Genomic DNA, 24,869 nt, shown 5'->3' with positions numbered 1-24,869 from the left:
TTCGTGGTTGCTGATTTTTAGATCTTATTCCTACAGACAAGGACTGGAAAGAGGGAGAAGAGGGATGGTGGGGTGGCAAAGGCAGTGATGGTGGACAGTCTGGAGGGGTGGGGGGAGGGCAGCGTTCTCTCTGATAAAGAAATGTGGCAAATCTGGAGAATCAGTGTGGTAGGACAGAGTGTCGGCAGGAAATTAATTCTTAGGAAAAGTGTCCTTTCCTAGCATGATTTTGCGTTGTCTCAGAAAGACTAGGACAGCCGTGCACTCAAATCCTCCCTCCTTTGCTCGCTGGCTGGGGACCTCGGCAAGTCATTTAACCTCTCAGAGCCCGGTTCTCCCCATTTGTGAGTCAGAGATGGTCGTGCGCCGTACTGCACAGGTTTTGCTGAAAGGTAAATGCAATGACCTTTGTAAAGCACCAGCAAGGAGTGCGTCCCACAGCAGTTGTCTGGTACCTCCTGTCACAGACACCCTGTGCGACCCCCACGCTGGGTCCCTCAAGTCTCCATCACTCCGAGAACACAGAACAGTCTCTCTGCCACATCCTTTGCACCACCTGTATTTCCCATCCCCAGTCCCTGCTGATGCTGGCCTCTATCCTGGGTATCTCTGGACATCCACATCCTCCCATCTCCGAGGTCCACTTCCAATGCCAGCTCCTGAGGGAAACATCCCTGGCATTCCTGAATGGAAGTCATTTCTCTCTCCTCAGAGCCAAAATAACAGCTCAGTGTGCAGTCCGCATGGGCTCTTCCACATACATTATCTCTGACACGTATAGCTCTGTGACCTATTTACCCTCGCTGAGCCTCAGTTTCTTCATAAAAATAGTGATCATAAAAATAGCTGCTTCCTGGGGCAGTGGCAAGGATCAAGTTCCTAATGCATGCCCAGTGGCAGACACATAGAGCTCAATAGATGGTAGTGATGTCGACGTAGTAGTATATCTAGATGTGATCTCTAGTCAGAAAATGTCATTTCCTTGGTTGCTTGCTTCTGGAAAGGATGCATGCTGTTTCTAGAAATCGGTCTCTTTTTTCATGGTCACCCTGCACTGGTTAGGCGCTGCACTTATACACGGCAGCAGTGATGAATCCAGTAAAACAAATGCATCAGAGTCCAATTCTGATTCTGATTAGGGACAATGTTTATTTATCAGCTCACGGCCTTAAGCCTGCCTTCCTGGGCAGGAAACATTCATGACACTTGCAGAGCCCCTGAGAAATGCAAAACATGTGAAGACTGGACAACAATGTGAAATCTCAAATGCACTGCATTTAATATGACAAGATGAAATGCTTTGGTGAATATAGAATAAGTAGCCTTCCAGATGGGAACAGGGGCTCTCTCATCTTGGGAGAAAGAGGAAACCGTGGGCCGGAAGCACTTGGGAATCCTTCTGTGATCCCCCAACAAATACAACTGTGAGCAAAAGGTTGCCTGCTTTCATGTCATGTATCTTCTCTGTTTATGTCATGATTTTCAGATTCATCCAACATCTGAGGAGGAATATTAAGAGGTTCGTCATTTAGATAATGGGGCATGTTATACATTCCTAGTAAATAGGACTAGCCCATGCCTTACTGGGTTTCAAGGTCAGTAGATTCTAACTACCAGGAGACTGTCATTTGTCTGCTCCCATGCATGGTTGCCCCACAAAATTTGTGATATGAATCACAAAGAAAGAAGGGAAGGAAAAGGAGAAGAGAAAGGAAGGGAAGAGAAGAAAAAGGAAACGAAACGAAACGAAATGAAACAAAACCTCAGTAAATAAGCCACTGTGTTCTTGAATGAGTAACAGATATAAATTACTGGCACTATATTCCTAATTTATTCCTGGGGTGTTCAGTGCCCCTCAGAGTCTGGTACCCTCAGCAGCTACCCAGATGGCACACTCCTTCATGTAGGTCTGTTTGCATGAGGGAAAACAGATTAGAAAGGAAGACGGAGTAGGCTACATTGTCCAATATTGTAGCCACTAACTGTATGTGGCTCTTGAGTACTTGAAATGCCTCAAGATCAAATTGGCCTGTGTTTTGAGTACAAAATATATTCTGAGTTTCAAAAATTTACTATGAAAAAAGAACATAAATGATCTCATTAATAATTATCTGTATAGATTACCTGTTGAAATAATATTTGGGATATTTGGGTCAAATGAAGTATATTCTTGGGGTGCCTGGGTGGCTCGGTCAGTTGAGCGTCCGACTTTGGTGCAAGTCATGATCTTGCTGTTCGTGGGTTCGAGCCCTGCATTGGGCTCTGCGCTGACAGCTCAGAGCCTGGAGCCTGCTTCGGATTCTGTCTCCCTCTCTCCCTGTCCTCCCCCACTCATACTGTGTGTGTGTGTCTCTCTCTCTCTCTGTCTCTCAAAAATAAATAAAAACATTTAAAAATGTTTTAATGAAATATATTCTTAATGTTAATTTCATTATTTTTTTAATGTAACTATTAGGAAATTTCAAATTGCAGATGTAAACTTGCTTTCTTTCTCTATGGACAGCTGCTCTAGACTGGCTCCTGGGTCCAACATCATACCCACCGTACCATAGCCCAGATTTAAGCATGAGATGTGATTGTCTGTAGAGCATCTTATTTCAAAATTTTAAATTTGTCTTCTTTAAAAATTATTTTGTTTACTCTTAAAATTCAAACAATGCGAAGGGCACAAGATGAAAAGTTAGTCTTATACCCCTGGCCCTCCTTTTTTTGATTCCTCTTGGTTTCTTCCCCAGAGGCAACCACCACCCCCCCTCAGTGTCCTGTACAGCCTTCCAGAGATATCCAAGAAATGGTGCCCCCCAGTCTCCGCCACTCCCTGTTGTCTCCCACCTGGCCTGTCTCATTTATTTACATTACTGCTGACCCTTGTGGGCATTTGAGTGTGTCCTAGAGCATTGCACAGCTCACGGTGGACAAGAGTCCATAAGAGCAAAGACACTGAGGGAGATAAACGCTGAATAATTAACTTGGGCATGAGGATGTGAGGAATGAGCAAGGGGCTTATTATCTGATTATCTCCCAAACATTTGCTATTTCTAATGTCTTTGAAAAATTGGCATCAGTGATTCTAGTATGACCGGTGGGACCAGCGACACCCACAGCGGGGAATGCTAAGAAGGTGATCTTTGTGCTCTGCTTGCTAGCACCCATGTGCCATTGTGCCCCCACCCAGATTCCCCTCAAAAGGCATTTTCCTCTTTGGAGATGAAATGACTGGAGATGGGGAGTTATTTGCCTAAAGCCTTGTGTGTCAGGGATTGAATTAAATGACATTAAGCTAGAAATAACTTTCCTAAGGCAAGTTTTAGTGTGTTAATTAAGGTGGCCTAACCTTGAATTTTCACGGTTTAGGGAAAAACAGGGGCCTGAAGACGAATCCATTCATAGCTCACTACATGTTTAGGGAGAGCGTTAATGGCTATCGTCTTTATAATTATTAAAGCAACGCTTAAAGCTTGGAGGATAGGGAAATGATAAAGAAAATTACCCTGTATTACTGTGCCCCTGTCCCCAGCATTGAATATCTGACAGCCTAGGTTAAAAAGAACATCAGGAGAAACTGGAAGAGGAGTCCCACCTCAGACCCACCAAGTCAGACTGGGGGATGGAGCTGGGGACAGGCACCTGGATGATGCTGGGCATCATCCTGTCCATTTTTTTTTTTTTTTTTTTGCAACAAATAGAAATCAAGCATCATTCAGGTGCTGAGGATACAGCAGGAAATGGGAAAGGTAAATGCAAACTTGCCTAAGCTATCTTTTCCCAAAATGTATAAATATATTTAAATAAATAAGAGGGAGCTTAACCCAGCTTGACTTGAACCAGTGCAGATTACTAAGGTGGGCCCCCGGTGCACAGAAGGAACAGAGGCTTCCATGGAGGCAGTACTGCTAGAAATCAGCGGATACTATCTGGATTCTGGTTCTTTCCAATTGACCTCTCCTTGGAGAGTCATAAAAATTGGATCCAGGGGCGCCTAGGTGGCTCAGTCAGTTAAGTGTCCAACTTCAGCTCAGGTCATGATATCAGGGTTCATGAGTTTGAGCCCCACATTGGGCTCTACACTGACAGTGCAGAGCCTGCGTGGGATTCTCTGTCTCTCTCTGCCCCTCCCGCACTTGCTTGCTTTCTGTCTCTCCCTCTCCCACAAAATAAATAAAATTTTTTAAAAAAATAAATAAAATTAGGGACACCTGGGTGGCTCAGTCGGTTGAGCGTCTGACTTCGGCTCAGGTCATGATCACACAGTTTGTGAGTTCGAGCCCACGTCAGGCTCTGTGCTGTCAGCTAGGAGCCTGGAGCCTGCTTCAGATTCTGTGTCTCCTTCTCTCTCTGCCCCTCCCCCACTTGTGCTCTGTCTCTCTCTGTCTCTCAAAAATAAATAAATGTAACAAAAAAATTTTTTTAAATAAATAAATAAATTAATTAATTAATTAAATTAAAATTTAAAAAAAATTGGACCGAGATAACCAACCATGAGAGGCTTGGCAGGAACTCTGCAGGCTCTCAAAGTCCTGGCAGCCTAAGATTTAAAGCAGAGTGCTGGTCCAGCTAGGGGGATTGGGAAACTATTCGTGAAACCAAAATTGACCCAGGGTCACACAGACAAGGCCTGCTTGTGGAGGATTAGTAGAAAGACAGTGAGGCAGGAGACTGTCTTTGAAATCAGTCTTTGTCCAAACTCTGACTCTTTAACCCACTACCTGTGAGATGCTGGATGGGTCACATAACCCCTCTCTGTGACAGTTTTCTCATCCAGAAAATGGGAAGATCACACCTATCTTGCCGATTTCATGTAGGGACTTAAAATGTTCATAAAGCATAGAAAGACACGTGTGAGACAGATTATTAAATTTAAATTTTTCTCATAATGTTAAATTAGTAAGATAATTTTTAATTGCTTATTTATTTTTGAGAGACAGAGAATGCAAGCTGGGGGGGTGGGGGGGAAGAGTGAGAGAGGGAGACGCAGAATCTGAAACAGACTCCAGGCTCTGAGCTGTCAGCACAGAGCCTGATGTGGGGCTCGAAGTCAGGAATGGTGAGATCATGACCTGAGCCAAAGCCGGATGCCCCACCAACTGAGCCACCCAGGTGCCCCCAAATTAGTAAAATAATATTAAATTAATGAAATCATTAGTTGGCAACACTGACTCAGACAAGTAGTACATGGGACTCACATCTAAAAACCCATATACCAAGACTATCCAGGACTATAATGGAAAAACTCACCCCAGACACCATTCTCTGGTGTCCCCCTCCCTGGGTAGAGACTGGACAGGGCTGAGGTATAAGTGAAGGGTTTCATTGCCAAAAACTATGAGTGGCAGAACATACCTAGCCTAATGTTGGCCCCTGCCATACATTCCCTTGAGGAAAATGGAGGATAAAGGGCATTATCCTTTAAAGGATAAAGGGCATAGCCCACACGACCAGACAACATTGTTCACACCTGCTCTCTGTTCCTCTCTCCATTACCACCAGTGCCCGTCACATTCCAGAGATGCTTTACTGCAGTGATGCTGCCTAGCATCGCTATAGAATTTGCATACCTGTTATTTGAAGAGTCACTATTGCCATGGTACATAGTTTTAATTTTTTTCTTAATAATAATAATAATAGGATTCATACAATAACAAGTAGAACATGTGATCATTTCATGTGGTTTTTCAACATTGACTCCAAGAGCCTGGTCTCTTCATATAGGAAAAGCAGACTGAGTCAGATGGACAGGATAGAGAAAGATTGGAGGAAACTTAGCCTTGCTAAGGAAGAAACTTCTATCTGCCCTGCAGGGTTGAGAGTGGTGGGTGAAATCTTGGAAGTACTCCTTCAGCCCTCCTCCACAACTCCATGTATGGTAACTCAAAGCAGAACTCTCCAGTCGGGTTCCATTTTCTTCCTTACCCACATCTCAGCCACTTCCTTCCTAACAGCCCCAACCCACGAGCTCCAAATCCAAATACTTTTCCTCTGCTTTCAAAGCTGCGTTAAAAAATAAATAAATAAATAAAAGCCTTTTCCTAATGCTCCATATCCTTTACTTTCATCTCTCAACAATTAATCCCTCCAATGTCTAATTATTACTCTGAAGTCTACACAGCATACAATGTCTGGGAAAGCACTGAGAAGAGCTCTGAATCCAGATGAATAACATCACGTAAATGGGATGTCCAGATGTCAGGCAGAATCTTCTCTAATTTTCTATGGGTTATGGTGTTCGCATATACACACCCAGCATTTCCAGCCCTGAATCTCTGAGTCCATATGCTTGGGTACACTCAGCATAAAATAATTTAAAATAAAAACAAAAGAATAAGAGGGAAAGGAGATGTGCTTCCCAGAGCAAAGAACATTGTCAGTTGGTTGATTTCTAGTCTTGAATCTGCCAGTTTCTTGCTGTGCAGTCCTGGATAAGCTTCTCAACTTCTCTGTGTCCGAGTTTTATGGTTTTTTGAGGAAGAGGTTAGGCTTGTCTCTGAAGTCCTTTTAGCTTTGGAATCCACAGTACCCAGATTTTGCAAATCTATGTATGTGCTATGGCTGCAGTGAAGCCATGATTTGACTCCAGTTTTTTCTGCGGTGTTGCATTTTCTTGAAGTGAGTGATGCCTCCGGAGTGCCCGTGGGAGCAAGCAGCCCACTGGCTTCTTGAATACTGCCTTTACAAATAAGCCCTTTGGCATCTCGAGCTACTCTACAGGAAATCAGACTAAGTGGTGTTCTTAAATCTCTTAGGCTCACTAATTACATTCAAAGAAGACCTATTACACACCTCAGCAGAGTGGTCAGAGACATAAAATAGAAAACCTCAGTTGCAATGAAAGGACACCTAATTTATACAGCATGCCATCAGACCTTCTTCACTAACCTTTCTAGGCACTGAGCCAACATTATGGGCTTGGCCACCCACTTGCTAAGCCAACAATAAGATAGGTAGGTGTAACCCATCTCTCAACCCCCGGCAAATAGGGGCTGGGATTTTCCCTGCCGTTCTGGGTCTAGAAACAACCAAGGGTAGGGGTGCTTTGGTATCTCCATAGGTTAAGCGTCCCACACTTGATTTCAGCTCAGGTCATGATCTCATGGTTTGTGGGTTCAAGCCCCACATCAAGCTCTGTGATGATGGTGCAAAGCCTTCTTGGATTCTCTCTCTCCCTCTGTCTCTGCCCTCTTTCTCTCTCTTTCTCTCAAAATAAATAAATAAACTTAAAAAAAGAAAAGAAGAAGAAGAAATCACCAAGGGTATTCAGGCTAGGACTAGCCAAATTGAACCCATTCTGGCATATCCATGGGGATACCATATTTGGGCTTTAACAGTTTATCCTTGATCCCAGAAGCTACTTATAAGCTATGTGATTTCCCCAAAGCTCTTTCTTATCAACTTCCGGATTTCTCTTTCAAGAGCTGTAGAACTTGGAACCAAATAGGCCTGGGCTGGCGGCCCCTGGGTGGCTCAGCCGATGGAGCACCCAACTTCAGCTCAGGTCATGATCTCACAGTTCCTGGGTTCGAGCCCCACGTCGGTCTCTGTGCTGACAGCTTAGAGCCTGGAGCCTGCTTCAGATTCTCTCTCTCTCCCTCTCTCCCTCCCCTTCCCCCGCTCCTGCTCTGTCTCTCTCTGTTTCTCAAAAATAAATAAACGTTTAAAAATTTTTGAAAAAAAAAACAGGCGTGGGCTGGAATTCTGTCTCTGCCAATTTCTAACTCTGGAGCTATAGTTAGGAGTCACTGAACCCCTTTGAACCTCTTTGAACCTCCATCTCCTTCTCTGTAGAATATGGATAATAATACCTTCCTCACATGGGCAGCGTAAGGATTAAACAAGATAATGTATGTGAAGGAATAAGTATAAGGCCTAAAATATATATAGTCACAACTTTTATTGTGGATATTATGGCAATATCCATTAGCCTATTGTGTTCACTCATATTATAGTAGATAATCTGCTGAGTAAGACTGTATTTTAAAGGCAAGAATGCCAACACTCCTGCATTATGAGTGAAGAGAGCTCATACGCCAACTCTAAAATAAATAAATAAAATTGCCATTATGAAATTTCTGAAATTTACAGGGTCACAAGAAACGGACTGCAGCCTCTCATTGGTGGTTTTGAAGTTGCTCTCTGAGACAGTTGGACGACCATGAACTTCAGATCATCAAGGCTTCTTTTGAGCTGTAGTTCCCTTACTTGCTTCCCCTGGGTGGAGTTCTTAGCCTATCTGTACCGAGTTTCCTGATCTAAAAAGTGGCACAGCTGTGTTGGTGGGAATGTAAACCAGTGTAGCCACTGTGGAAGACAGTATGGAGGTTCCTCAAAAGATGAAAAATGGAATTACCCTATGATCCAGCAATCTTACTGCTGGCTATTTACCCAAAGAATATGAGAACACTTATTAGATATATGCACCCCTATGTTTATAGCAGCATTATTCATGACAGCCAAACTATGGAAGCAGTAAAGTGTCCATCAATAGATGAATGGGTAAAGAAGGTGTGTGTGTGTGTGTGTGTGTGTGTGTGTGTGTGTGTGTGTGATGGAATATTATTCAGCCACAAAAAATAGTGAAATGTTGCCATTTGCAACACCAGGGACAGAGCTAGAAAGGATAATGCTAAGCGAAATAAGCTAGTCAGAGAAAAAACAGATACCATAGAATCTCACTCATACGTGGAATTTAAGAAACAAAACAAATCAGCAAAGAAGAAAACAGAGAGAGAGAGAGAGAGAAACCAAAAAGCAGACTCTTCACTATAGAGAACAAACTGATGGTTACCAGCGGGGAGGTGGGTGAGGGGATGGGTGAAACAGGTGAAGCGGGTTACGGAGTGTGCTTGTGGTGATGAGCACCGGGTGTTGTATAGAATTGGTGAATCACTATACTGTGCACCTGAAACTGAGATAACACTGTATGTCAACTACACTGGAATTAAAACTTTTGAAAACATTGGCACAGCATCCGACCCAGTCCTCAGAATTCGCGGGGCATTCCTCCTGCCTTTCTTAATGGACTGCATTGAGAATGCTGTAGCTTTTATGTAAGTAACATGGTCATCTCTTCCTTTTACACAATTGGGATTCTGTTTCCTCTCAGAGACACCATTTGTAGTGTTAACATTTCCATTTAAGCTGTAGGGAATTATTTTTGAGTATATTAGAGGAGATTCGGGTCAGGCCGCCTCGAGAGAGCATATAAAGGAAATCTCACACGAGCTTTCTATCACACCAAGCAAGTAACTGCTTCTTGAACCTTTTGGAATTTCTGAAGGTAAGGTTTACTTATGCTTAGCTGTCCTCAACTAACATCAACCCTATAGGTGTGATCTCCATTAAACCAAAAAATCTTCTATATGTTTATTTTGTGAATTGGGTCTTTAAAAATATATATACTTCCTCTCTTTTTTTTTCCAATCTGGAAATAGGAAGTTAAACAAGAGGGACTTACACCAGAATTGTCTCTGAATTCCCTTCCAGACTTAAGGATAAATTTACCTTGTTGTGCACATAGCTTTTGACAAAGCTTTCCTTTATCTCCTTCCATGTGACTGAGGTTTGTTGAACAGTTTAGGACAGCTGAATTTTTTAAATTATGTGAATGTAAAAGATATATTTATTCCATATACCAATGTGTTGGTATAGTATCAGCATGACTGTTTGGTTAAGATAAATGTGATGGTTAATTTTACATGTTAATTTGGCTGGGCCACAGTGTCCAGATATTTGGTCAAACATTATTCTGGATGTTTCTGTGAGGGTGTTTTTGGATGAGACAAACTTTTAAATCAGTGGACTTGGAATATATCAGATTGCACTCCATAATGTGGGTGGGTACACCCAATCAGATGAACACCAGATTAGAACAAAACACTGGGCATCCCGGAGCCAGAAGGAATTCTGTGGCAGACGGCCTCTGGACTTAAGCTACAGCAGTGGCTCTTCTCTGGTTCTCCAGCCTGAAGCCCACCCTACAGAATTTGGACTTCCCATTTACATCTTACTGATTCCTTTTCTCTGGAGAACTCTAACTAATACAATAAACAATCCCAAACACCCTCAGCTCTCAACCACTGTGGGGTTCCTACACTACCAACTCATATTTAAAGAAGACCTGTCATATTGCTAAGGTAGTCAGCTGTGCAATTTAATAATCTCCAGCAGCTAAAAGTACAGGCTTTAGAGCCAGAAGTATGTGGGGCCAAGCCCCAGCTCCCCAACTGATGGGCTGTTTGCCTTTTGGTGGAAAATCACCATAGGGGCCTGGAAGGAGTGGGAGGCCTCCACTCCACAAGTGGGGTGAGCCCAATATCTTCTCATCTAAGGGGAAGCAAATGGCATGGGTCTAAGTACCATACTTGTTTGCTGCTGGGTTTGGTGAGGGATACACTGTGATAATTAATTAAGTTCAGGTTCAGAACTTAGCATGGTATCTGACACCAAATAGGGGTTCAAACCAAGATGGCGGCTATTGTGAATAAGATCATCACTGACTGTCAAAGAATCAAACTTCTCCTTACCCCCAAAACATACTGACTGAATTTATTTCCCTCTAACGCAGCAGTGCCATCAAAATAAAAGAGATGAGCCCATTAATAACAGGACCTGGCCAATCATGAGCTGCTACAAATCTCTGCATTTGCTATATGAAGACATCCAATTTTACAAAATGAATAACCTGAGGGTTTTTTTTTTGTTTTTTTGTTTTGTTGTTTTGTTGTGGTTTTTTTTTTTTTTTGTCTTTTTGTTTTTGTTTTGTTTTGCAAAAGAACACATGGCTTTTAGAGGTTTTCAAGTTATCAAGATAATACTGAGTGACATACACTCTTGACAGGCCTCTCTGTGGAACACCTGTCACCTGCTTCATTCAACACATATAGCTCCACCCTGTCTCAAACCAGTGTAAATGCCTGCAGAGGAGGAAATCAAGGGACTTCCCTGACCTTCAGATTTCTCCAGGTCTCCTCCCGGGAAGAACTTCAGCAGCAAAGTGTTCACTCCAGGCCCCTATTTTCCTGAAAAAAAGAATCTCGCTGTCTCTGCACCTGCCTAAGCCCTGCATTTACAGACTGGAGGAGAAGTCAAAATCCCAGCATAGCTAGCTTCCCTCTGAAATGGGCTGAGAGGCTCGCATTTGCTCACATCAAGACTATTAGACTTGGAATCCGGAAGACCTAGCTTTGCCACCACCGCCAGTTGTGTGACCCCAGATAAGTCACCGAGCCTTCAGCAACCGCACTCACTTCCCTCACTTGCAAAATGATTATCACTTCCACCTCTAGCCTCATTTTGCAGTGGATTAGAATAAAACGTACAGGAGAACCAGGAGGCAGCCAGAGGCAACCGGGATCTCCCCTGCTGCTTCGACTTTTCTATGCAGCTCTGCTCTGCTTCCTGGTCTGCGTGAGACAACTTTTTCTAACATGCCCTGCACCAAAGTAGTTCATTGGAAACACTGTAATTAGCATTCCAGTTAAAATAGCACCATTGCAGTGTTAATTACTACAGTGCAGATGTACCATTAGATATCATACATAATGTTGTCAAGCCTTTATTTTTAAATTAAAGTGCAACAAACCATACCCTGGTTACACAGCTTTTTTTGATTAATACAAATTAATGTTATTTCAGTGTCTAGGGAAAAGGGTGGGGACGAGGGAGTGTTGCATCTATCTGGAACAACCCATAGGCAAATGGGAGAGTTTCCTATGGATTCCCCATGACTTCCCTCCTCCACTCTGGTCTCTACATGGTGGAGAGTGTGAGCTCTATGAGGGCAGGAACTGTACCTGGTTTCACTCCCCATGCCAGCCTCAGCTCCTAGCACACAGTTAGAGGCATTGATTATTTTCTGAATAACTAACAAGAGGAATGAGTGAATGAATGAAGATAAAGCAGTGTAAGCAGAAGGAGTAGGGGAGAAGAGTGGAGGAACTGGAAGGTACCGTGGCTTATTTACTCCTGATTACCCCCGTTTTGTGTTTGCTTTGTGGCCTTTAAAATGATCCGGGGGGCCACCTGGGTGGCTCAGTCGGTCGAGTGTCCAACTTCAGCTCAGGTCATGATCTCACAGCTCGTGAGTTCAAGCCCCGTGTCGGGCTCTGTGCTGACGGCTCAGAGCCTGGAGCCTGCTTCCGATTCTGTGTCTCCCTCTCTCTCTGCCCCTAACCCACTCGCATTCTGTCTCTGTCTCTCTCAAAAATAAATAAACATTAAAAAACAATTTTTTTAATGATCCTGGATGCTTCCTCGCCCCCTGGAGCGTTAAAATCCAAAATGAGGGGGCAAGTGAAGCATCACAGAGCAGAAGTCAGTGGAAGTCCTTCAATGTGATGTTTTGCAAGCAAAGCTGTATTCCACCAGGCCCTGGGAAGTGGGGAAGATCAGCAGGGGTCCCTCCACATCCGAGAGGTGCCCATGCATCAGTCAAAAGGGAGGGAAGGAAGAGAATGAAAATGTTGGGCTGTTACAGGTATTATTTATTTCATTCTCAGAGCTCAGGAGGGAATTCTTCCCCAATTACTTTTTACTGTGGTCAAATACACGTATAAAATTACCATAGTAACCATTCTTCTGTATACATTTCAGTGGCATTCAGTACATTCACTTTGTCGTGCAACCGTCACCACCACCTAATCTCCAGAACTCTTTGCATCTTGCAAAACTGACTCTGCCCATGAAGCACTAACTCCCTGTTCCTCTCCCCCCAGCCCCTGGCAGCCACCATTCTCCTTTCTGTCTCTACGATTCTGACTACTCTAGGTTCCTCATAGAAGTGGAATCGACTTACATTTAAAGTAATTACTGATAAGGAAGGATTTACTTCTGTCGTTTTGATGTTTGTTTTCTGTATGCATTATAGTTTTCTATCTCCCGTTTTTATAGGGGAGATTTTCTTATCTCTACATTACATTTCGGGAAACTGAGGCTTCAGGAAATTAACTGAGCCTCCCAAGGTCACCAAGAGGCAGTCTGGGAATCTTTTGACTTGATTCTTGAATCAAGAGTCCTTGATTCTTCCACCTGCTATGTGCCAATGTTTTCTAAGTCCTGGGACAATGCAGACAGGCATGCAGCATGGTCCCTGCCTTATTTCAATGTGCAACAGTTTACTTAGGAACATGAGACAGACACAGATGGAAAGATTTCTAGAAGTGCAGGAAGGCCCTAGATACTTGCCTGCTGGGACAGAGCATATAGCCTCTAAGAATTCAGAGCAGTTCCTCTTACTCTGCCTCACATACATAGGTGCCCAGGGGTGTTACCGGTTGAATCTCATGCTTCTGTTCTCCGTATCATTTGAAGAGAATTCTAGGGATCCAGCTCTGCTCTGTGGGATCTACTCTCCATAGTAGATGGCTTTGGCAATGGATAGTAAGCACTGTAATCGTGTGTACACCATTTGACCCAGAATTTGCCAAGTGAAATGTCCCTAGATTAGTAAAAATATTTATCCACAAGGAGGTTCATTGCGCAAATATATTTTTGCAATCGTGAAAAAGTGAAAAGACTATAAGATTCAACAATAAGTTATGTATTTTTTGCAGTGGAGTATCATGCAACCAATTCAAAGTGATAATACAGAACAACAGGTTCATAACCTGGAAATATTCATGTTTGTGAAAATTATATATACTTATATAATATATATAATAACATGTGATATGTATATATTGTTAAGTAATACATAATATGTTTGTATATATAATATGTATATAATTATTTGTGCATGTAAAATATATGCAATAATTATATATAATATTTATTTACATATTAAATATGACATTTGTCTATTATGGTATAGCATATCATATATTAATATGCAATTACTATAATTAATATAATATAGTAATATCAATACTGTAATCAATATAATTAATATATACACTAAATATTATAGTATATTATTTATATATTAATACAATTATAATTGATATATGAGTGTAATAAATATATATTAAATATATATTATACTATAGTGTTAATATCTTGATGTTATACTTACATATTATAATAATAATATGTATTTATGTACACAAACTCATATATACATGTGTATGAAAAATCACTTATCTGAATATACAGACACAGCCATAAACTGATCCTGTTAAAATATGGGTATATATAGTTATAAGTATGAAGGATATATATACCAAAATATGAGTGGAAATATATAAGTATGAAGAATATATATACCAAAATATGAGGTAATTGTGGAATTGTAGCTGAATTTATTTCCTTGAGCCATTCTATATCTTTCTGACTATACAAAATATCTGTATATTATCTTAATTTTAGAAAAAGTAAATTTTACTTAATGATGAATGCAGAGTCAAACAGAAACCTATATAACCATTTTACTGCAAAAAAAATCACGAACTGGGACATGAAAAAAAGACAAGTTCTTATGATCTCATATCAACTATATATACATTTATTTTTGACAGGGGTTATTTGGTTACAAAGAATGGAGAACTTGAGAAAAAATAAATTTATTGGTGAGATGTAAAATATCTGAGAAAATGCAGCTCAGGCCTCATGAAGGAACCGCAAACAAGGAGTGGAAAAGGTTTCTGAAGGTCAAGTAGTTGTTCTGTCTCGGTGCATGGTTTCCTCTGTTGCTGTTGGTACATCTGCTTCTCTCTCTTTTCTCCCTGTCTGACCTTCAGATACCTAGCAGGCTGAGTCTCTGGCCCCCATGTGACTTTCCAGTTCAGGTACTCAATACTGCCAGGCACTCAACAGAGTTTCTGTTGATAGTTCCAGATTCAGGACAGGGAAGATCATTGCTTTAGTGTGTATTAGTTAGCTTTTGATACATAACAAACTACCTCCAAAACTTAGGCACTTAGAAAACACCTGTTATTTAGTTTCCAAGTCTGTGGGTCTGTGGGAAGTTCTTCTGGTCTGGGCCAGGCTAAGCTGACCTTGGCTGGAGCAGTCAGCTGACAGGTCAGCCATGGAATGGCCAGTCTAAGATGGCTTCTCCTGGGATGACTCTCTTCAGTGTCATGTCACCCTCCAGCAGGCTAGCCCAGGCCTGTTTATGTGGTGGTCTCAACGTTCCAAGAAGGAGTGAGAAAATATGCAAGAACCCCAAAGGCCTCTTCTCGGAGCACACGTTATATCCACTGTTGGCCAAAGCAAGTGACAAGGCCAGCCCAGAGTTAAGAGGTGGAGAAGTAGACCCCTATCTCGATGGGAGCAGCTACAGAGTCATACTGTAAAGAGTGCAGTTACAGGGAGGGGAAAATTCTGCTCATTTTTGCAATCTGCCTTTTCATCTTCCAGCTTCCAATGCTGACATGAGCTCCATCTTGTACCTTCAGCATATTTACATCTTTCCACATAGCCCCAGGGGTTGGTGTAGCAGGGAGAGAGAGAGACTGGAGACGTGTGCATATATTTTTCACTGTTTCACCCTGGAAGTGATGTTCGTCATGTCTCCTCACAATCCATGGCCAACACCAGTCACATGAGCTCCACCATACAGCAAAATAGCAGAATAATGAGTCAATGGAGTATTTAGTTGACATTACTACACAGTGAGCAATCTACAAACCCATCTGATTATTCACAAGGCTAATGTCAGAAAGGTTGAGGGGCAGGTAAGTATGGTTCTGTAGAGAAAATATATGAAAATTGTGACTAGTGAAGGTATCAGACATTACATGAAGCACTTAAGGAATCCCTAGGGCAGAAAGCTAGGCCCCAAAGGAGTCAGAGTAAGCAGGAAGAAAATCCAATTATCTCAGCCTCTGAGGGCCCAGAAGCGCTCCATTCAGACCCATTCAAAGTCTCCTTTAAGCTTCATTCTGCTCCAAGAGCTATGTCGACGCAGGGCACTAAGGCAGTAGAGTCACAGGTGGGAATCAAGGTTATCGGATCAAGTATTGAGAGGTGCTAAGTTAAGAAAATGAAGCTGAATGTCAAATTCAAGGAGGGAAAGGGGAAAAAGAACACAAAGCAGTAAGGTGAGCAGCTGGAGAGGCTGAAGCAAGACAGAATCAGAAGTGAAGAAGGGAAATAGGGAGCTTATATTAACTTCTTTAGCTTAGCACTGGATTCCCAAGCTCTGAGAAGGCATCAGCACTCACATTCTGTGCAGCGTCTGGTGGCAGGGGCAGGAGAGGGACCTAACAGACACACTGGGCAGCACACTGGAGACTTCAGACCATAGCCTTCAGCCTCCCACTAGGGTTGCTCCTTTTTACCCATTTTGATATCCTTGTCTCTCATTTGGCCTTTGTGGCATCTCTAGCTTTCTCCAGTGTCTCACAACTGAGATCTTACCTTTCACAGTATCTCTACATTCCAAATATTTACGGTAAGAGTGGCAAGTTATTTTTGGAAGTTTTAATTTTAATTCCAGCATAGTGAACATACAGCGTAATACTAGTTTCAGGTGTACAATATAGGGATTCAACAATTCCATATATCACTTGGTGCTCCTCATGACAAACACACTCCTTAATCCCCATCACCCATTTCACCCATCCCCCACCCCCTCTCGTAATCATCTGTTCTCTATAGGTAAGAGTCTGTTTCTCGGTCTCTCTCTCTCTCTCTCTCTCTCCCTCTCTCTCTCTCTCTCTCCCTCCTTCCTTTGCTCGTTTGTTTTGTTTCTTAAATTCCACATTTGGGTGAAGTCATACGGTATTTGTCTTTCTCTGACTGACTTGTATTGCTTTGCATCATAGTCTCTGGCTCCATCCACGTTGTTGCAGATGGCAAGATTTCTTTTTTTTTTTTTTATGGCTGAGTTATATTCTGTTGTACATTTGTACCACATCTTCTTTGGTACATTCATCTATCAATGGATACTTGGGCTGCTTCCATAGTTTGACTATTGTAAATAATGCTGCTGTAAACATAGGGGTGCATGTATCCCTTTGAATTAGTGTTTTGGTATTCTTTGGGTAAATACCCAGTAGTGTGATTGCTGGATCGTAGGGTAGCTGTATTTTTAACTTTTTGAGGAACTTCCAAACTGTTTTTCATAGTGGCTGCACCAGTGTGCATTCCCTCCAGCAGTGCAAGAGGGTTCCTTTTTCTCCACATCCTCGCCAACCCCTGTCGTTAAGAGCAACAAGTTATATTTTTTATGAGGTTCAGTGTCCTAAATATTAGTCACAGTTGCTGAGGTCTCCATCGAGTTCATGCCTCAAATTTATAAATTATCATGTGATCATAGATGTGGTTTATACCTCACGGTAAGTAACACGTAAGGTAGGTAGGGCAGGAATGCTCCCCAGGAGACTGATGCTCCATTCTCCACATGTGGACTTAACCTAATGTGTTCCCATCCAGGGGAGGCAAAAGGCATGGTCTAAGGACCATGCTGGGTTTGTTGAGAAATGGGAAGAGAGCCTTGCTTGACCTGTTGCACATTGCCTTGCAGGTGAGCGGGACCATGTACAACACTGGAAGACATGTGTCCCTGCGCCTGGACAAGGAGCACTTGGTTAACATATCAGGAGGGCCCATGACATACAGCCACCGGCTGGAGGAGATCCGACTACACTTTGGGAGTGAGGACAGCCAAGGGTCGGAGCACCTCCTCAACGGACAAGCCTTCTCTGGGGAGGTATGTGGGGCTGTTGAAGTACTATAGCTGAGTGCCAATTAATAAGGTTTGGTGCCTATTTATATCCAAGGTGGGATAACAGATGGAAAGCTTTCATTTAAATCTGTGCAATGAGAAGGTCAGTGCCTCCTTTCTCCATCTGTCTTTTGCGAAGCCTATAAACGTGCTTCCAGTGTTTTCCAGGAAAGTCCACAATGAAACTGGGCATTTCATTCTGAGACATTGGTGCCCCTCTCATGCCTCATGCCCTACAGTATATCTGGAGCATCATTTTAATCCCAGACCCTCACCTTTCATGCACACCTTCCCTCACACCTATCTGGACCATCAGCTATGCTCCCATATGAGAGCATGGCTTCCATAATTCTCCCTTCTGGCAGACTGGGTCTTATTTGCACAAAACTATAATGTACCGTGAAACAAATGTCAGACAACTAAATAGTCTGCCTGACTTTCTACAGATTGGAAATGTCATTGTATGCCACCATTAATGGTGAGTATCACTGTGTTCCGCCATCAACCCAGAGAGAGTTCAGGCCACAGCAGTGAGCCAAACCAGGTTCAATTATAGGATGAAAGTTGTACTTTAAACACATGTCATCTGACATCTTGACAAGTGGGGTGTAGTTAATTTGTCCCATTTAATTTCTCTTACGCTTGAGGGTGGTTATCAGCTAGGGGTCGGGGTGCTTATATGCTAAATATCCTGTAACTATGTTCTGTTTTAAAGTCCTCAGTAACCGATGTCAAGAAAGCTTTGAAATAGCAGAAGTAGGTATCTCATTATCGACTTGGTCTTTTTAATTTTGTTTTCAGTCAACATCATTTCTAGAACTCTCTTTGTTTTTAATATAGCAAGACCATACGCTGAGAAAGGGAACCCAACTTTAATGAGTCCAGTGGCCATATTTTAATGACTGTTCAAAGTGGGTCAACTGAGAATCTGCCTAGGCACTCTGCTAGATATCAGGGATACAAAGGTTTAAAAATTAAAGAAAAAAAAAAAAAAAAGACAAAGCTCCTACCACAGAGGAGCTCAAAGGTTTGATTCATTCATGCAAATCATTATTCAAATCATTGAAACTATTGAAGTATAGTGCCCTTCTGTTCTGGAGGTGTAGAGGGACCCTGGCCAACTCACAACTCACCTGAAGGGGTCAGGAGAAGTCCCAGAGGAGGTGCCCTCTGAACTGGACTGAGAAGAGAGGCAGTGTAGGATCATTTATAAGAACATCAGCTTTGGAGTCAAAGAACCTGGGTTTGTACCTCCTGCTTTGATGCACACTTACTGGGTGATCTTGAGATGGTTTCTTGATCCGTCTGAGGCCGAGTTTAGATACCTCTCAAGGTTATTTTGGAAAATTAAGTAGGATTCCAGATGTAAGGAACACTTGGAGCACTCAAGAGTGGATAACAACAAAGATAAAGCGGGAAATGCGGGACTACTAAGGGCACCAGGTGTGTCAGGGCCTTGCTTATTGGGGAGGCGGCTGGTAGAGCTCACTTGTGATCGATTAGTAATGGCTGCAGGAGGACAGGGTTGAGCAGGAATGAGCCTCCTTCCTGGATCTGTAGGGAAAACATGCTAGGATCGATTAGGGGTGTCTGCCAAAGGCACCTTAATGGAAAAACTCCCTGGAGTTTTAGATTCTGAGCTAGAGTTTAGCAGGGAATGTGATGAAAGCAGGGCGAAAATCCACAAATTGAGAGTGACTAGAGACTGCCAGTCTGAATTACAGACTATTCTAAATTAGATAAATGCTTCCTTTTTAAATACATATTATTTTAATATTTATAACTATTTTATTGTTGGCTTCCTTGCTCATTTATTTGCTTTTATTTCTTTGCCTTTCTCCCTCACTGAACTGTTCTATTCTGATCCTTATCTAAAAATTAATGTATTAATGAATTTATGAAATGAATGAGTGAAAGTCTGTAGGTGGTTACTTGGCCAAAATCTATACGTTTTAGCATTCCTTAGAATTGCTCTTTTTCTTCAATGTGTAATAAGGGTGCTTTATAATTTGTATGGACACTACAATTTTGGAATAAATGAGTGTTTCCAGAATCCTTAAGGGAAATATATCACAATTTGATCTCTCAGAGTATTTGTTTTCCTAGAAATCCCAGACCACAGGTATCAGACACTCCAAGGAATCTGCATTTTTAATGCCCCAGGAGAGTCGATTATTAGGTTTGTGAAGCACTCTCTCAGTAGTACACTCAGTGAATAAAGCATCTAAACAGAGTTGCAAATCAGAATTAACTGGGGAACGCTGTCAAAATATTTACATTCGAACCCTTCCCTAAGGCAATTGAATCAGAGTCTCTGGGAGTGGGGTCCAGGTATGAACATTTGTAAAAAATTCCCCCAAGAGATTTTGGTTAGTGACCACTGTGCCAATTTTAGCTCAGGCTCTGCCTGAATTACCCCAGTTTTCTAAACAATGAGGACTTAATAAAACCATACTGCACAAAAATTAAAAAGGGTACCCAGGTGTCATTGCAAATGGCAGAGCTGGGGTGCTTTCTAGGCTGGTGGGATTTGGGGGAACAGCTTCCCAAGCAGGACAGCCATACACAGCCATTACCCCAAGGCAAGCCAGAGTATTGGCCTCAGCATAAGTACTGTTACACCTTGTCCGAGGCAGACCACATCATCTGTGTTACAATTCATTCCAAGCCCCTCAGTATGAGTGGTCTCTAAACCGGTGTGGATTTAGGTGCAAGAAATCAGAACGTTGGAAGCATCAAAACGATGTCATGTGGCTAGGTATTGGCTTTTGAGATATTTAAAACAGTTTAGTGAACAAGAAAAGTCTGGCATCTTCTCTGTGATGTAAAGGAAAAAACTTAGGGTCCATGGATGAAAGTCCTGGAAAGATGGAGTTCAGCTAAATAAATATGTGTTCTAACAATGAGAGCTATCCATCGATGGAATGAGTTTGCCTCTGAAAATAGTGAATTCCCATCACTGGAATTATTAAGCATGGAGTGGAATTTGAGGACTTCATTAAAGTGACTCATATCCCAGTGAACAAGTAGACTACTAGCTGTCATGCATAGTCTAGTGCTGAAATTCCACACAATCTATGATTTCCTTGTAGAAAAGGTCCTCCAGTCGGATTCCACTGAGTGTTAGCCCCAGTTAAAGTAATTATGTCCCATCCTGTAGGTTCATGTCTTACTTTTATTTTGTGCTATGTTCAAAGCTACCTTTGGTCTCTGTTTCTGGCTATCCTCTGAGAGGACCCAAGTAGACACTTCTCGCAACAGAGCATGTGTTTATTTTGTTGACAATGAATAATCACATTGCCATCTGTCCCATCTATCATTGCTGATCGTGATAAGTCAATTAATGCCAGGCATTTTCCTTGGCACAGCACAACAGTCGTTATCTGAAGAGCTGTAGATTAATTGCAGTCTTGTCTAGTGAGGTTATTGTAATTGATGGTAATCATTTGCTTTGTTTTATAAAGCTGCGTGGATGTACGACACAGTCAGCAACTGCATTTTTATAAAAATTATTCATGTCCTACATGGAGAACTCCTGGATGCCTTGTTGGGGGTTGGTGATAAATGAGCATATTCAGGGATTCAAATGTCTCAATTTTTTTAAGAAGGGAAAATTAACCGTTTTTAATAAGTAAGACCCTTAGCTTGCTAATCATGTCTAAGTGTTTAGATTAATGTCCACTATAAAGTAGGGTATTTATGAAAAGAAACAAATACATTAACCAGGCAAAAGATAATATTGAAAAGAACCCTGTCTATGGATCAAGTTCTAGTAGTGAGGCTAGACAAAAAGAATCTTTCTTATCGAGTGCAGATTGGAAATACTCATTTTAAAAATCTTCCTTAAGCTGTTCTTTCCAGAGAAGTAAGGGAGCATAGGGAGATTCCTACCAGCCACTTTACAGGATACCTGTACCAGATCCTCCCATTTATTTCATCCACTCTTCACCTGCCTCTACTGCCTCTGCTGTGTGCTGAGCTCCACAGCCCAGCTCCTGCCCAGAGAAGCAGACAGTCTATTGAGGGATACATATAGTTAAAATACAGGGTAACATGGGTTATATTTGAGGATTATCCTGGCAGGGGATTATGAAATAGCCCTCTCAGGATTGTGTTAAGGAGAGGATGGATGGACACCTGTGTGGCCTGACATAGTTGCTGCTCCCGTGAAGGTGAGGCAGAAAAACATGGCAGCCGTTCCAGGCTCAGCCTCTTAAGTCACTGATTCGGCCCAAACACATCTGAGCAAGGGAAGCAGTCCACAGCTATTGCTATGGTAATGTATATAAGATTGTTTAATTAAAAGGGGGAATAAAATTCATATGTTTGTTTGTTTATTTCCCTACTCTGAACCAGAGTAGGGAAAGCAGTTATCTCCGTGCAAACAACTGAGAAATGCAGGCCCTGTCCCCTTAAAGGAATGGATTATTTACCTTCTTTAGAGACCGGCTTCACTAAAGACATACAAATTTGTAGTAATAAGCAATACCAAATTGTCCTGAAGTGTGCTAGAGTATGAAAAGTGCTGAGGAGCACATAACTGAGAACCAGGGCCCCGTTAGGTATTGAACATGGCTCTGGGGGGAAGTACTCAGGCAATCTAATTAGCACTTTGCTGGGAGGCTGGGACCTCCTAGTAGAGATGTTCATTGGTACAAGTGGAGTTTTGAAGGGGAATGAGAACTAGGATGTTTAAGAATAACAGGTAGGTACATGGTAATACGTATGGAAGAGCTACTTGAGTGCCATGGTAAAGGTGTTTCCTCTGTCCTGAAGGCCAGCTTTATCTCACTCTGCCTCGTTCCAGCACAGCCCTACCCCCCGCCAACTCCCATAGCATTCCAAGCCTCCTTTCCTCGACTGAGCCAGGAACGTGTTATTTCCTTTCTTGGCTTCCAGAGAATCCTCTATATTTATTTACTTCAACAGTCCATAAACTGTAGCTCATGAACCAAATTCAGTGGTGTAGCTAAGAATGGTTTACATTTTTGAAGGATTGTTTTGTTTGTTTGTATGTTTGTTTGTTTGTTTGTTTGTTTTGAGAGAGAGGGAGGGAGGGAGGGAAGAGAAGCAGAGAGAGAGAGAATCCCAAGCAGGCTCAGTGCTATCAGCACACAGCCCAACGCAGGGGTTGAACTCATGAACCATGAGATCATGATCTGAGCCGAAGTTGAACACTTAACCACCTGAGCCACCCAGGCGCCCCTGGACTGTTTTTTTTGAAACAGAAGAAGAATATGCAACAGAGATCATGTGTGGCCTGCAAAAGCCAATATATTTACAAAATATCTGGTCTTTTACAGAAAAATGTTGCTGACCCCAATCTATTAAGTTGCCCATCACTGTAGATTTTATAACTGTTCACTCTCACTTGTCTTGGAACTGTAGTTCTTTGTTGATAGAGATTGTACCTGATCATCACTGTATTCCTAGCACCTTGGACATTGTCTAACACATGAGGGCAGATTCATTAAGTGTTTACTGAATGAAAGATAAATGATCTTGGTAAACTCCTTAAGGGCAGGGGATTTTTTTTGCTATTCATCTTGTATACCATACACCTAGCACAGTACCCAACATACAGTGGGTGCTTAATTGATGTTTGTGGAATGAGTCATTCAATCATTGAATCCATAACTCAGTCGACTATTGGCTCCTAGGAATTCAAAACTCATAGGCTTTTCCCCTGGAATTTTGGATGTGTTGTCTTGTTGACTATACCACAAATATAAAGCCTCATTTAAATTGAAGATGGAGTGTTTCAATAAAGGTTGTCCAAAACATCAAATTCTATTAGAAACTGGAAAAGAGGAAGAGTATTTTAGTTCACAGTAGCCACTAAGGTGTATTCTGGGCTTTCTTTGAGAAAGGATTATGCTTTGAGAAATTCAAAATGTAGTAACAAGGTACTAACCTAACCCTATCCTCAATGTGGCAAAGAACACAAAAGGATTGAACTGTTAAGTGTTACCCTGGAGGAACAAGGCACAGACTTGAATCAATTACTGTGCAACATAGGGGCACCTAAGTGACTCAGTTGGTTGAGCGTCCTACTCTTGATCTCAGCTCAGGTCTTGATCTCAAGGTCTTCAGTTCAAGCATGCTTTGGGCCCCATGCTGGGTGTGAAGCCTGCTTAAGAAAGAGAGAGAGAGATAAAGAGGGAGGGAGGGAGGGAGGAAGGAAAAGGAAAGAAAGAAATAAAGAAAGAAAGAAAGAAAGAAAGAAAGAAAGAAAGAGAGAAATAAAAGGAAAGGAAGGAAGGAAAAGAAAGAAAAAGAAGCAAGCAAGAAAGAAAGAAAGAGAAGGAAAGGAAGGAAGGAAGGAAGAAGGAAGAAAGGACAAAAGGAAGGAGGGAGGGAGTGAAGAAAGAGGGAGGGAGGAAGGAAGGTATGGAGGGAGGGAAGAAAGAGAGAGAGAGAGAGAAGAAAGAAAAGAAAGAGAAAACATTAGTATGCAACACAATCCAGAACTTGCTCAGTCACATCCACAGGTGCCTATGGAATCTCACTGCTAATATCCGGCCATTGTTTTCTACATGCTTTGTGATTTGCTTTCATTCATTCATTCATTCATTCAGTTAACAAATATTGATTGAGTGCCTACCATGTGCTACAGTGAAGAAAACAGATAAAAATCCTTCCTGTATGGTGCTTCCAGTCTAGTGAGAATGGACAAATAATAAATAATAAACATAATAAATGAGTAAATGTGTATGGTAAGTTAGAATATGATAAATTCTATGGGAAAAGAAATAGGGTGGGGAGGTATCAGAGCATGAGGAGTGGAGGTAGTGAATTACAAGGGTAAAAAGGGTGGTCAGTGTAAGCTGTATGGAGAGGATGACATTTATGAGGTTGCCATAGAGATATTTAGGGGAAGGACGTTGCAGGAAGAGGTAACAGCCAGAACCATGGCTTTGAAGTGGGAGAGAGGTGTCAATGTTCTGGAAAAAAGGGGGAGCAGCATGAGCACAGGGTAAGTGATAGGGCATGAGAAGTCAAGAGAGGCAAGAGTGGAGCGAGGCTGCTGCATAGCATGTCCTCTTTGCCTGGACTTTGTATGGACTTTGGCTTTTACTCTGAGAATTTATGGCACAACATAAATTCTCCCATTTAATCACCAAACACTAGCTCAGTGAAGTTGCCCTTAGTATTATCTTCTTCTTACCTGGAGAAACTAAGGTCCAACACCATCCAGACGATAAATGATTGAGGTTCAGCTTAGCTCAGGTCTTCTGATTCATAACATTGCTTAACATAAGCCAGGGTT

The 24,869-nt window shown here is 42.0% G+C and overlaps 1 protein-coding gene across 2 annotated transcripts in view; it reads left to right on the top strand.

The window, feature by feature from the left end:
* Positions 1-24,869, top strand: part of CA10 (carbonic anhydrase 10) — a 488,094-nt gene that overhangs the window by 367,516 nt on the left and 95,709 nt on the right. For both annotated transcript variants that reach the window (XM_049636447.1, XM_049636446.1), the window contains exon 4: positions 17,399-17,584. In XM_049636447.1, coding sequence (XP_049492404.1) covers positions 17,399-17,584 — 186 coding nt within the window. The remainder of the gene's footprint in view (positions 1-17,398; positions 17,585-24,869) is intronic.

The sequence above is a fragment of the Panthera uncia genome, chromosome E1, assembly GCF_023721935.1.
Source record: "Panthera uncia isolate 11264 chromosome E1, Puncia_PCG_1.0, whole genome shotgun sequence".
NCBI classification, from domain to species: domain Eukaryota; kingdom Metazoa; phylum Chordata; class Mammalia; order Carnivora; family Felidae; genus Panthera; species Panthera uncia.
Note: the sequence above shows the minus strand (reverse complement) of the source record. Positions and strands in the feature narration are given on the sequence as shown.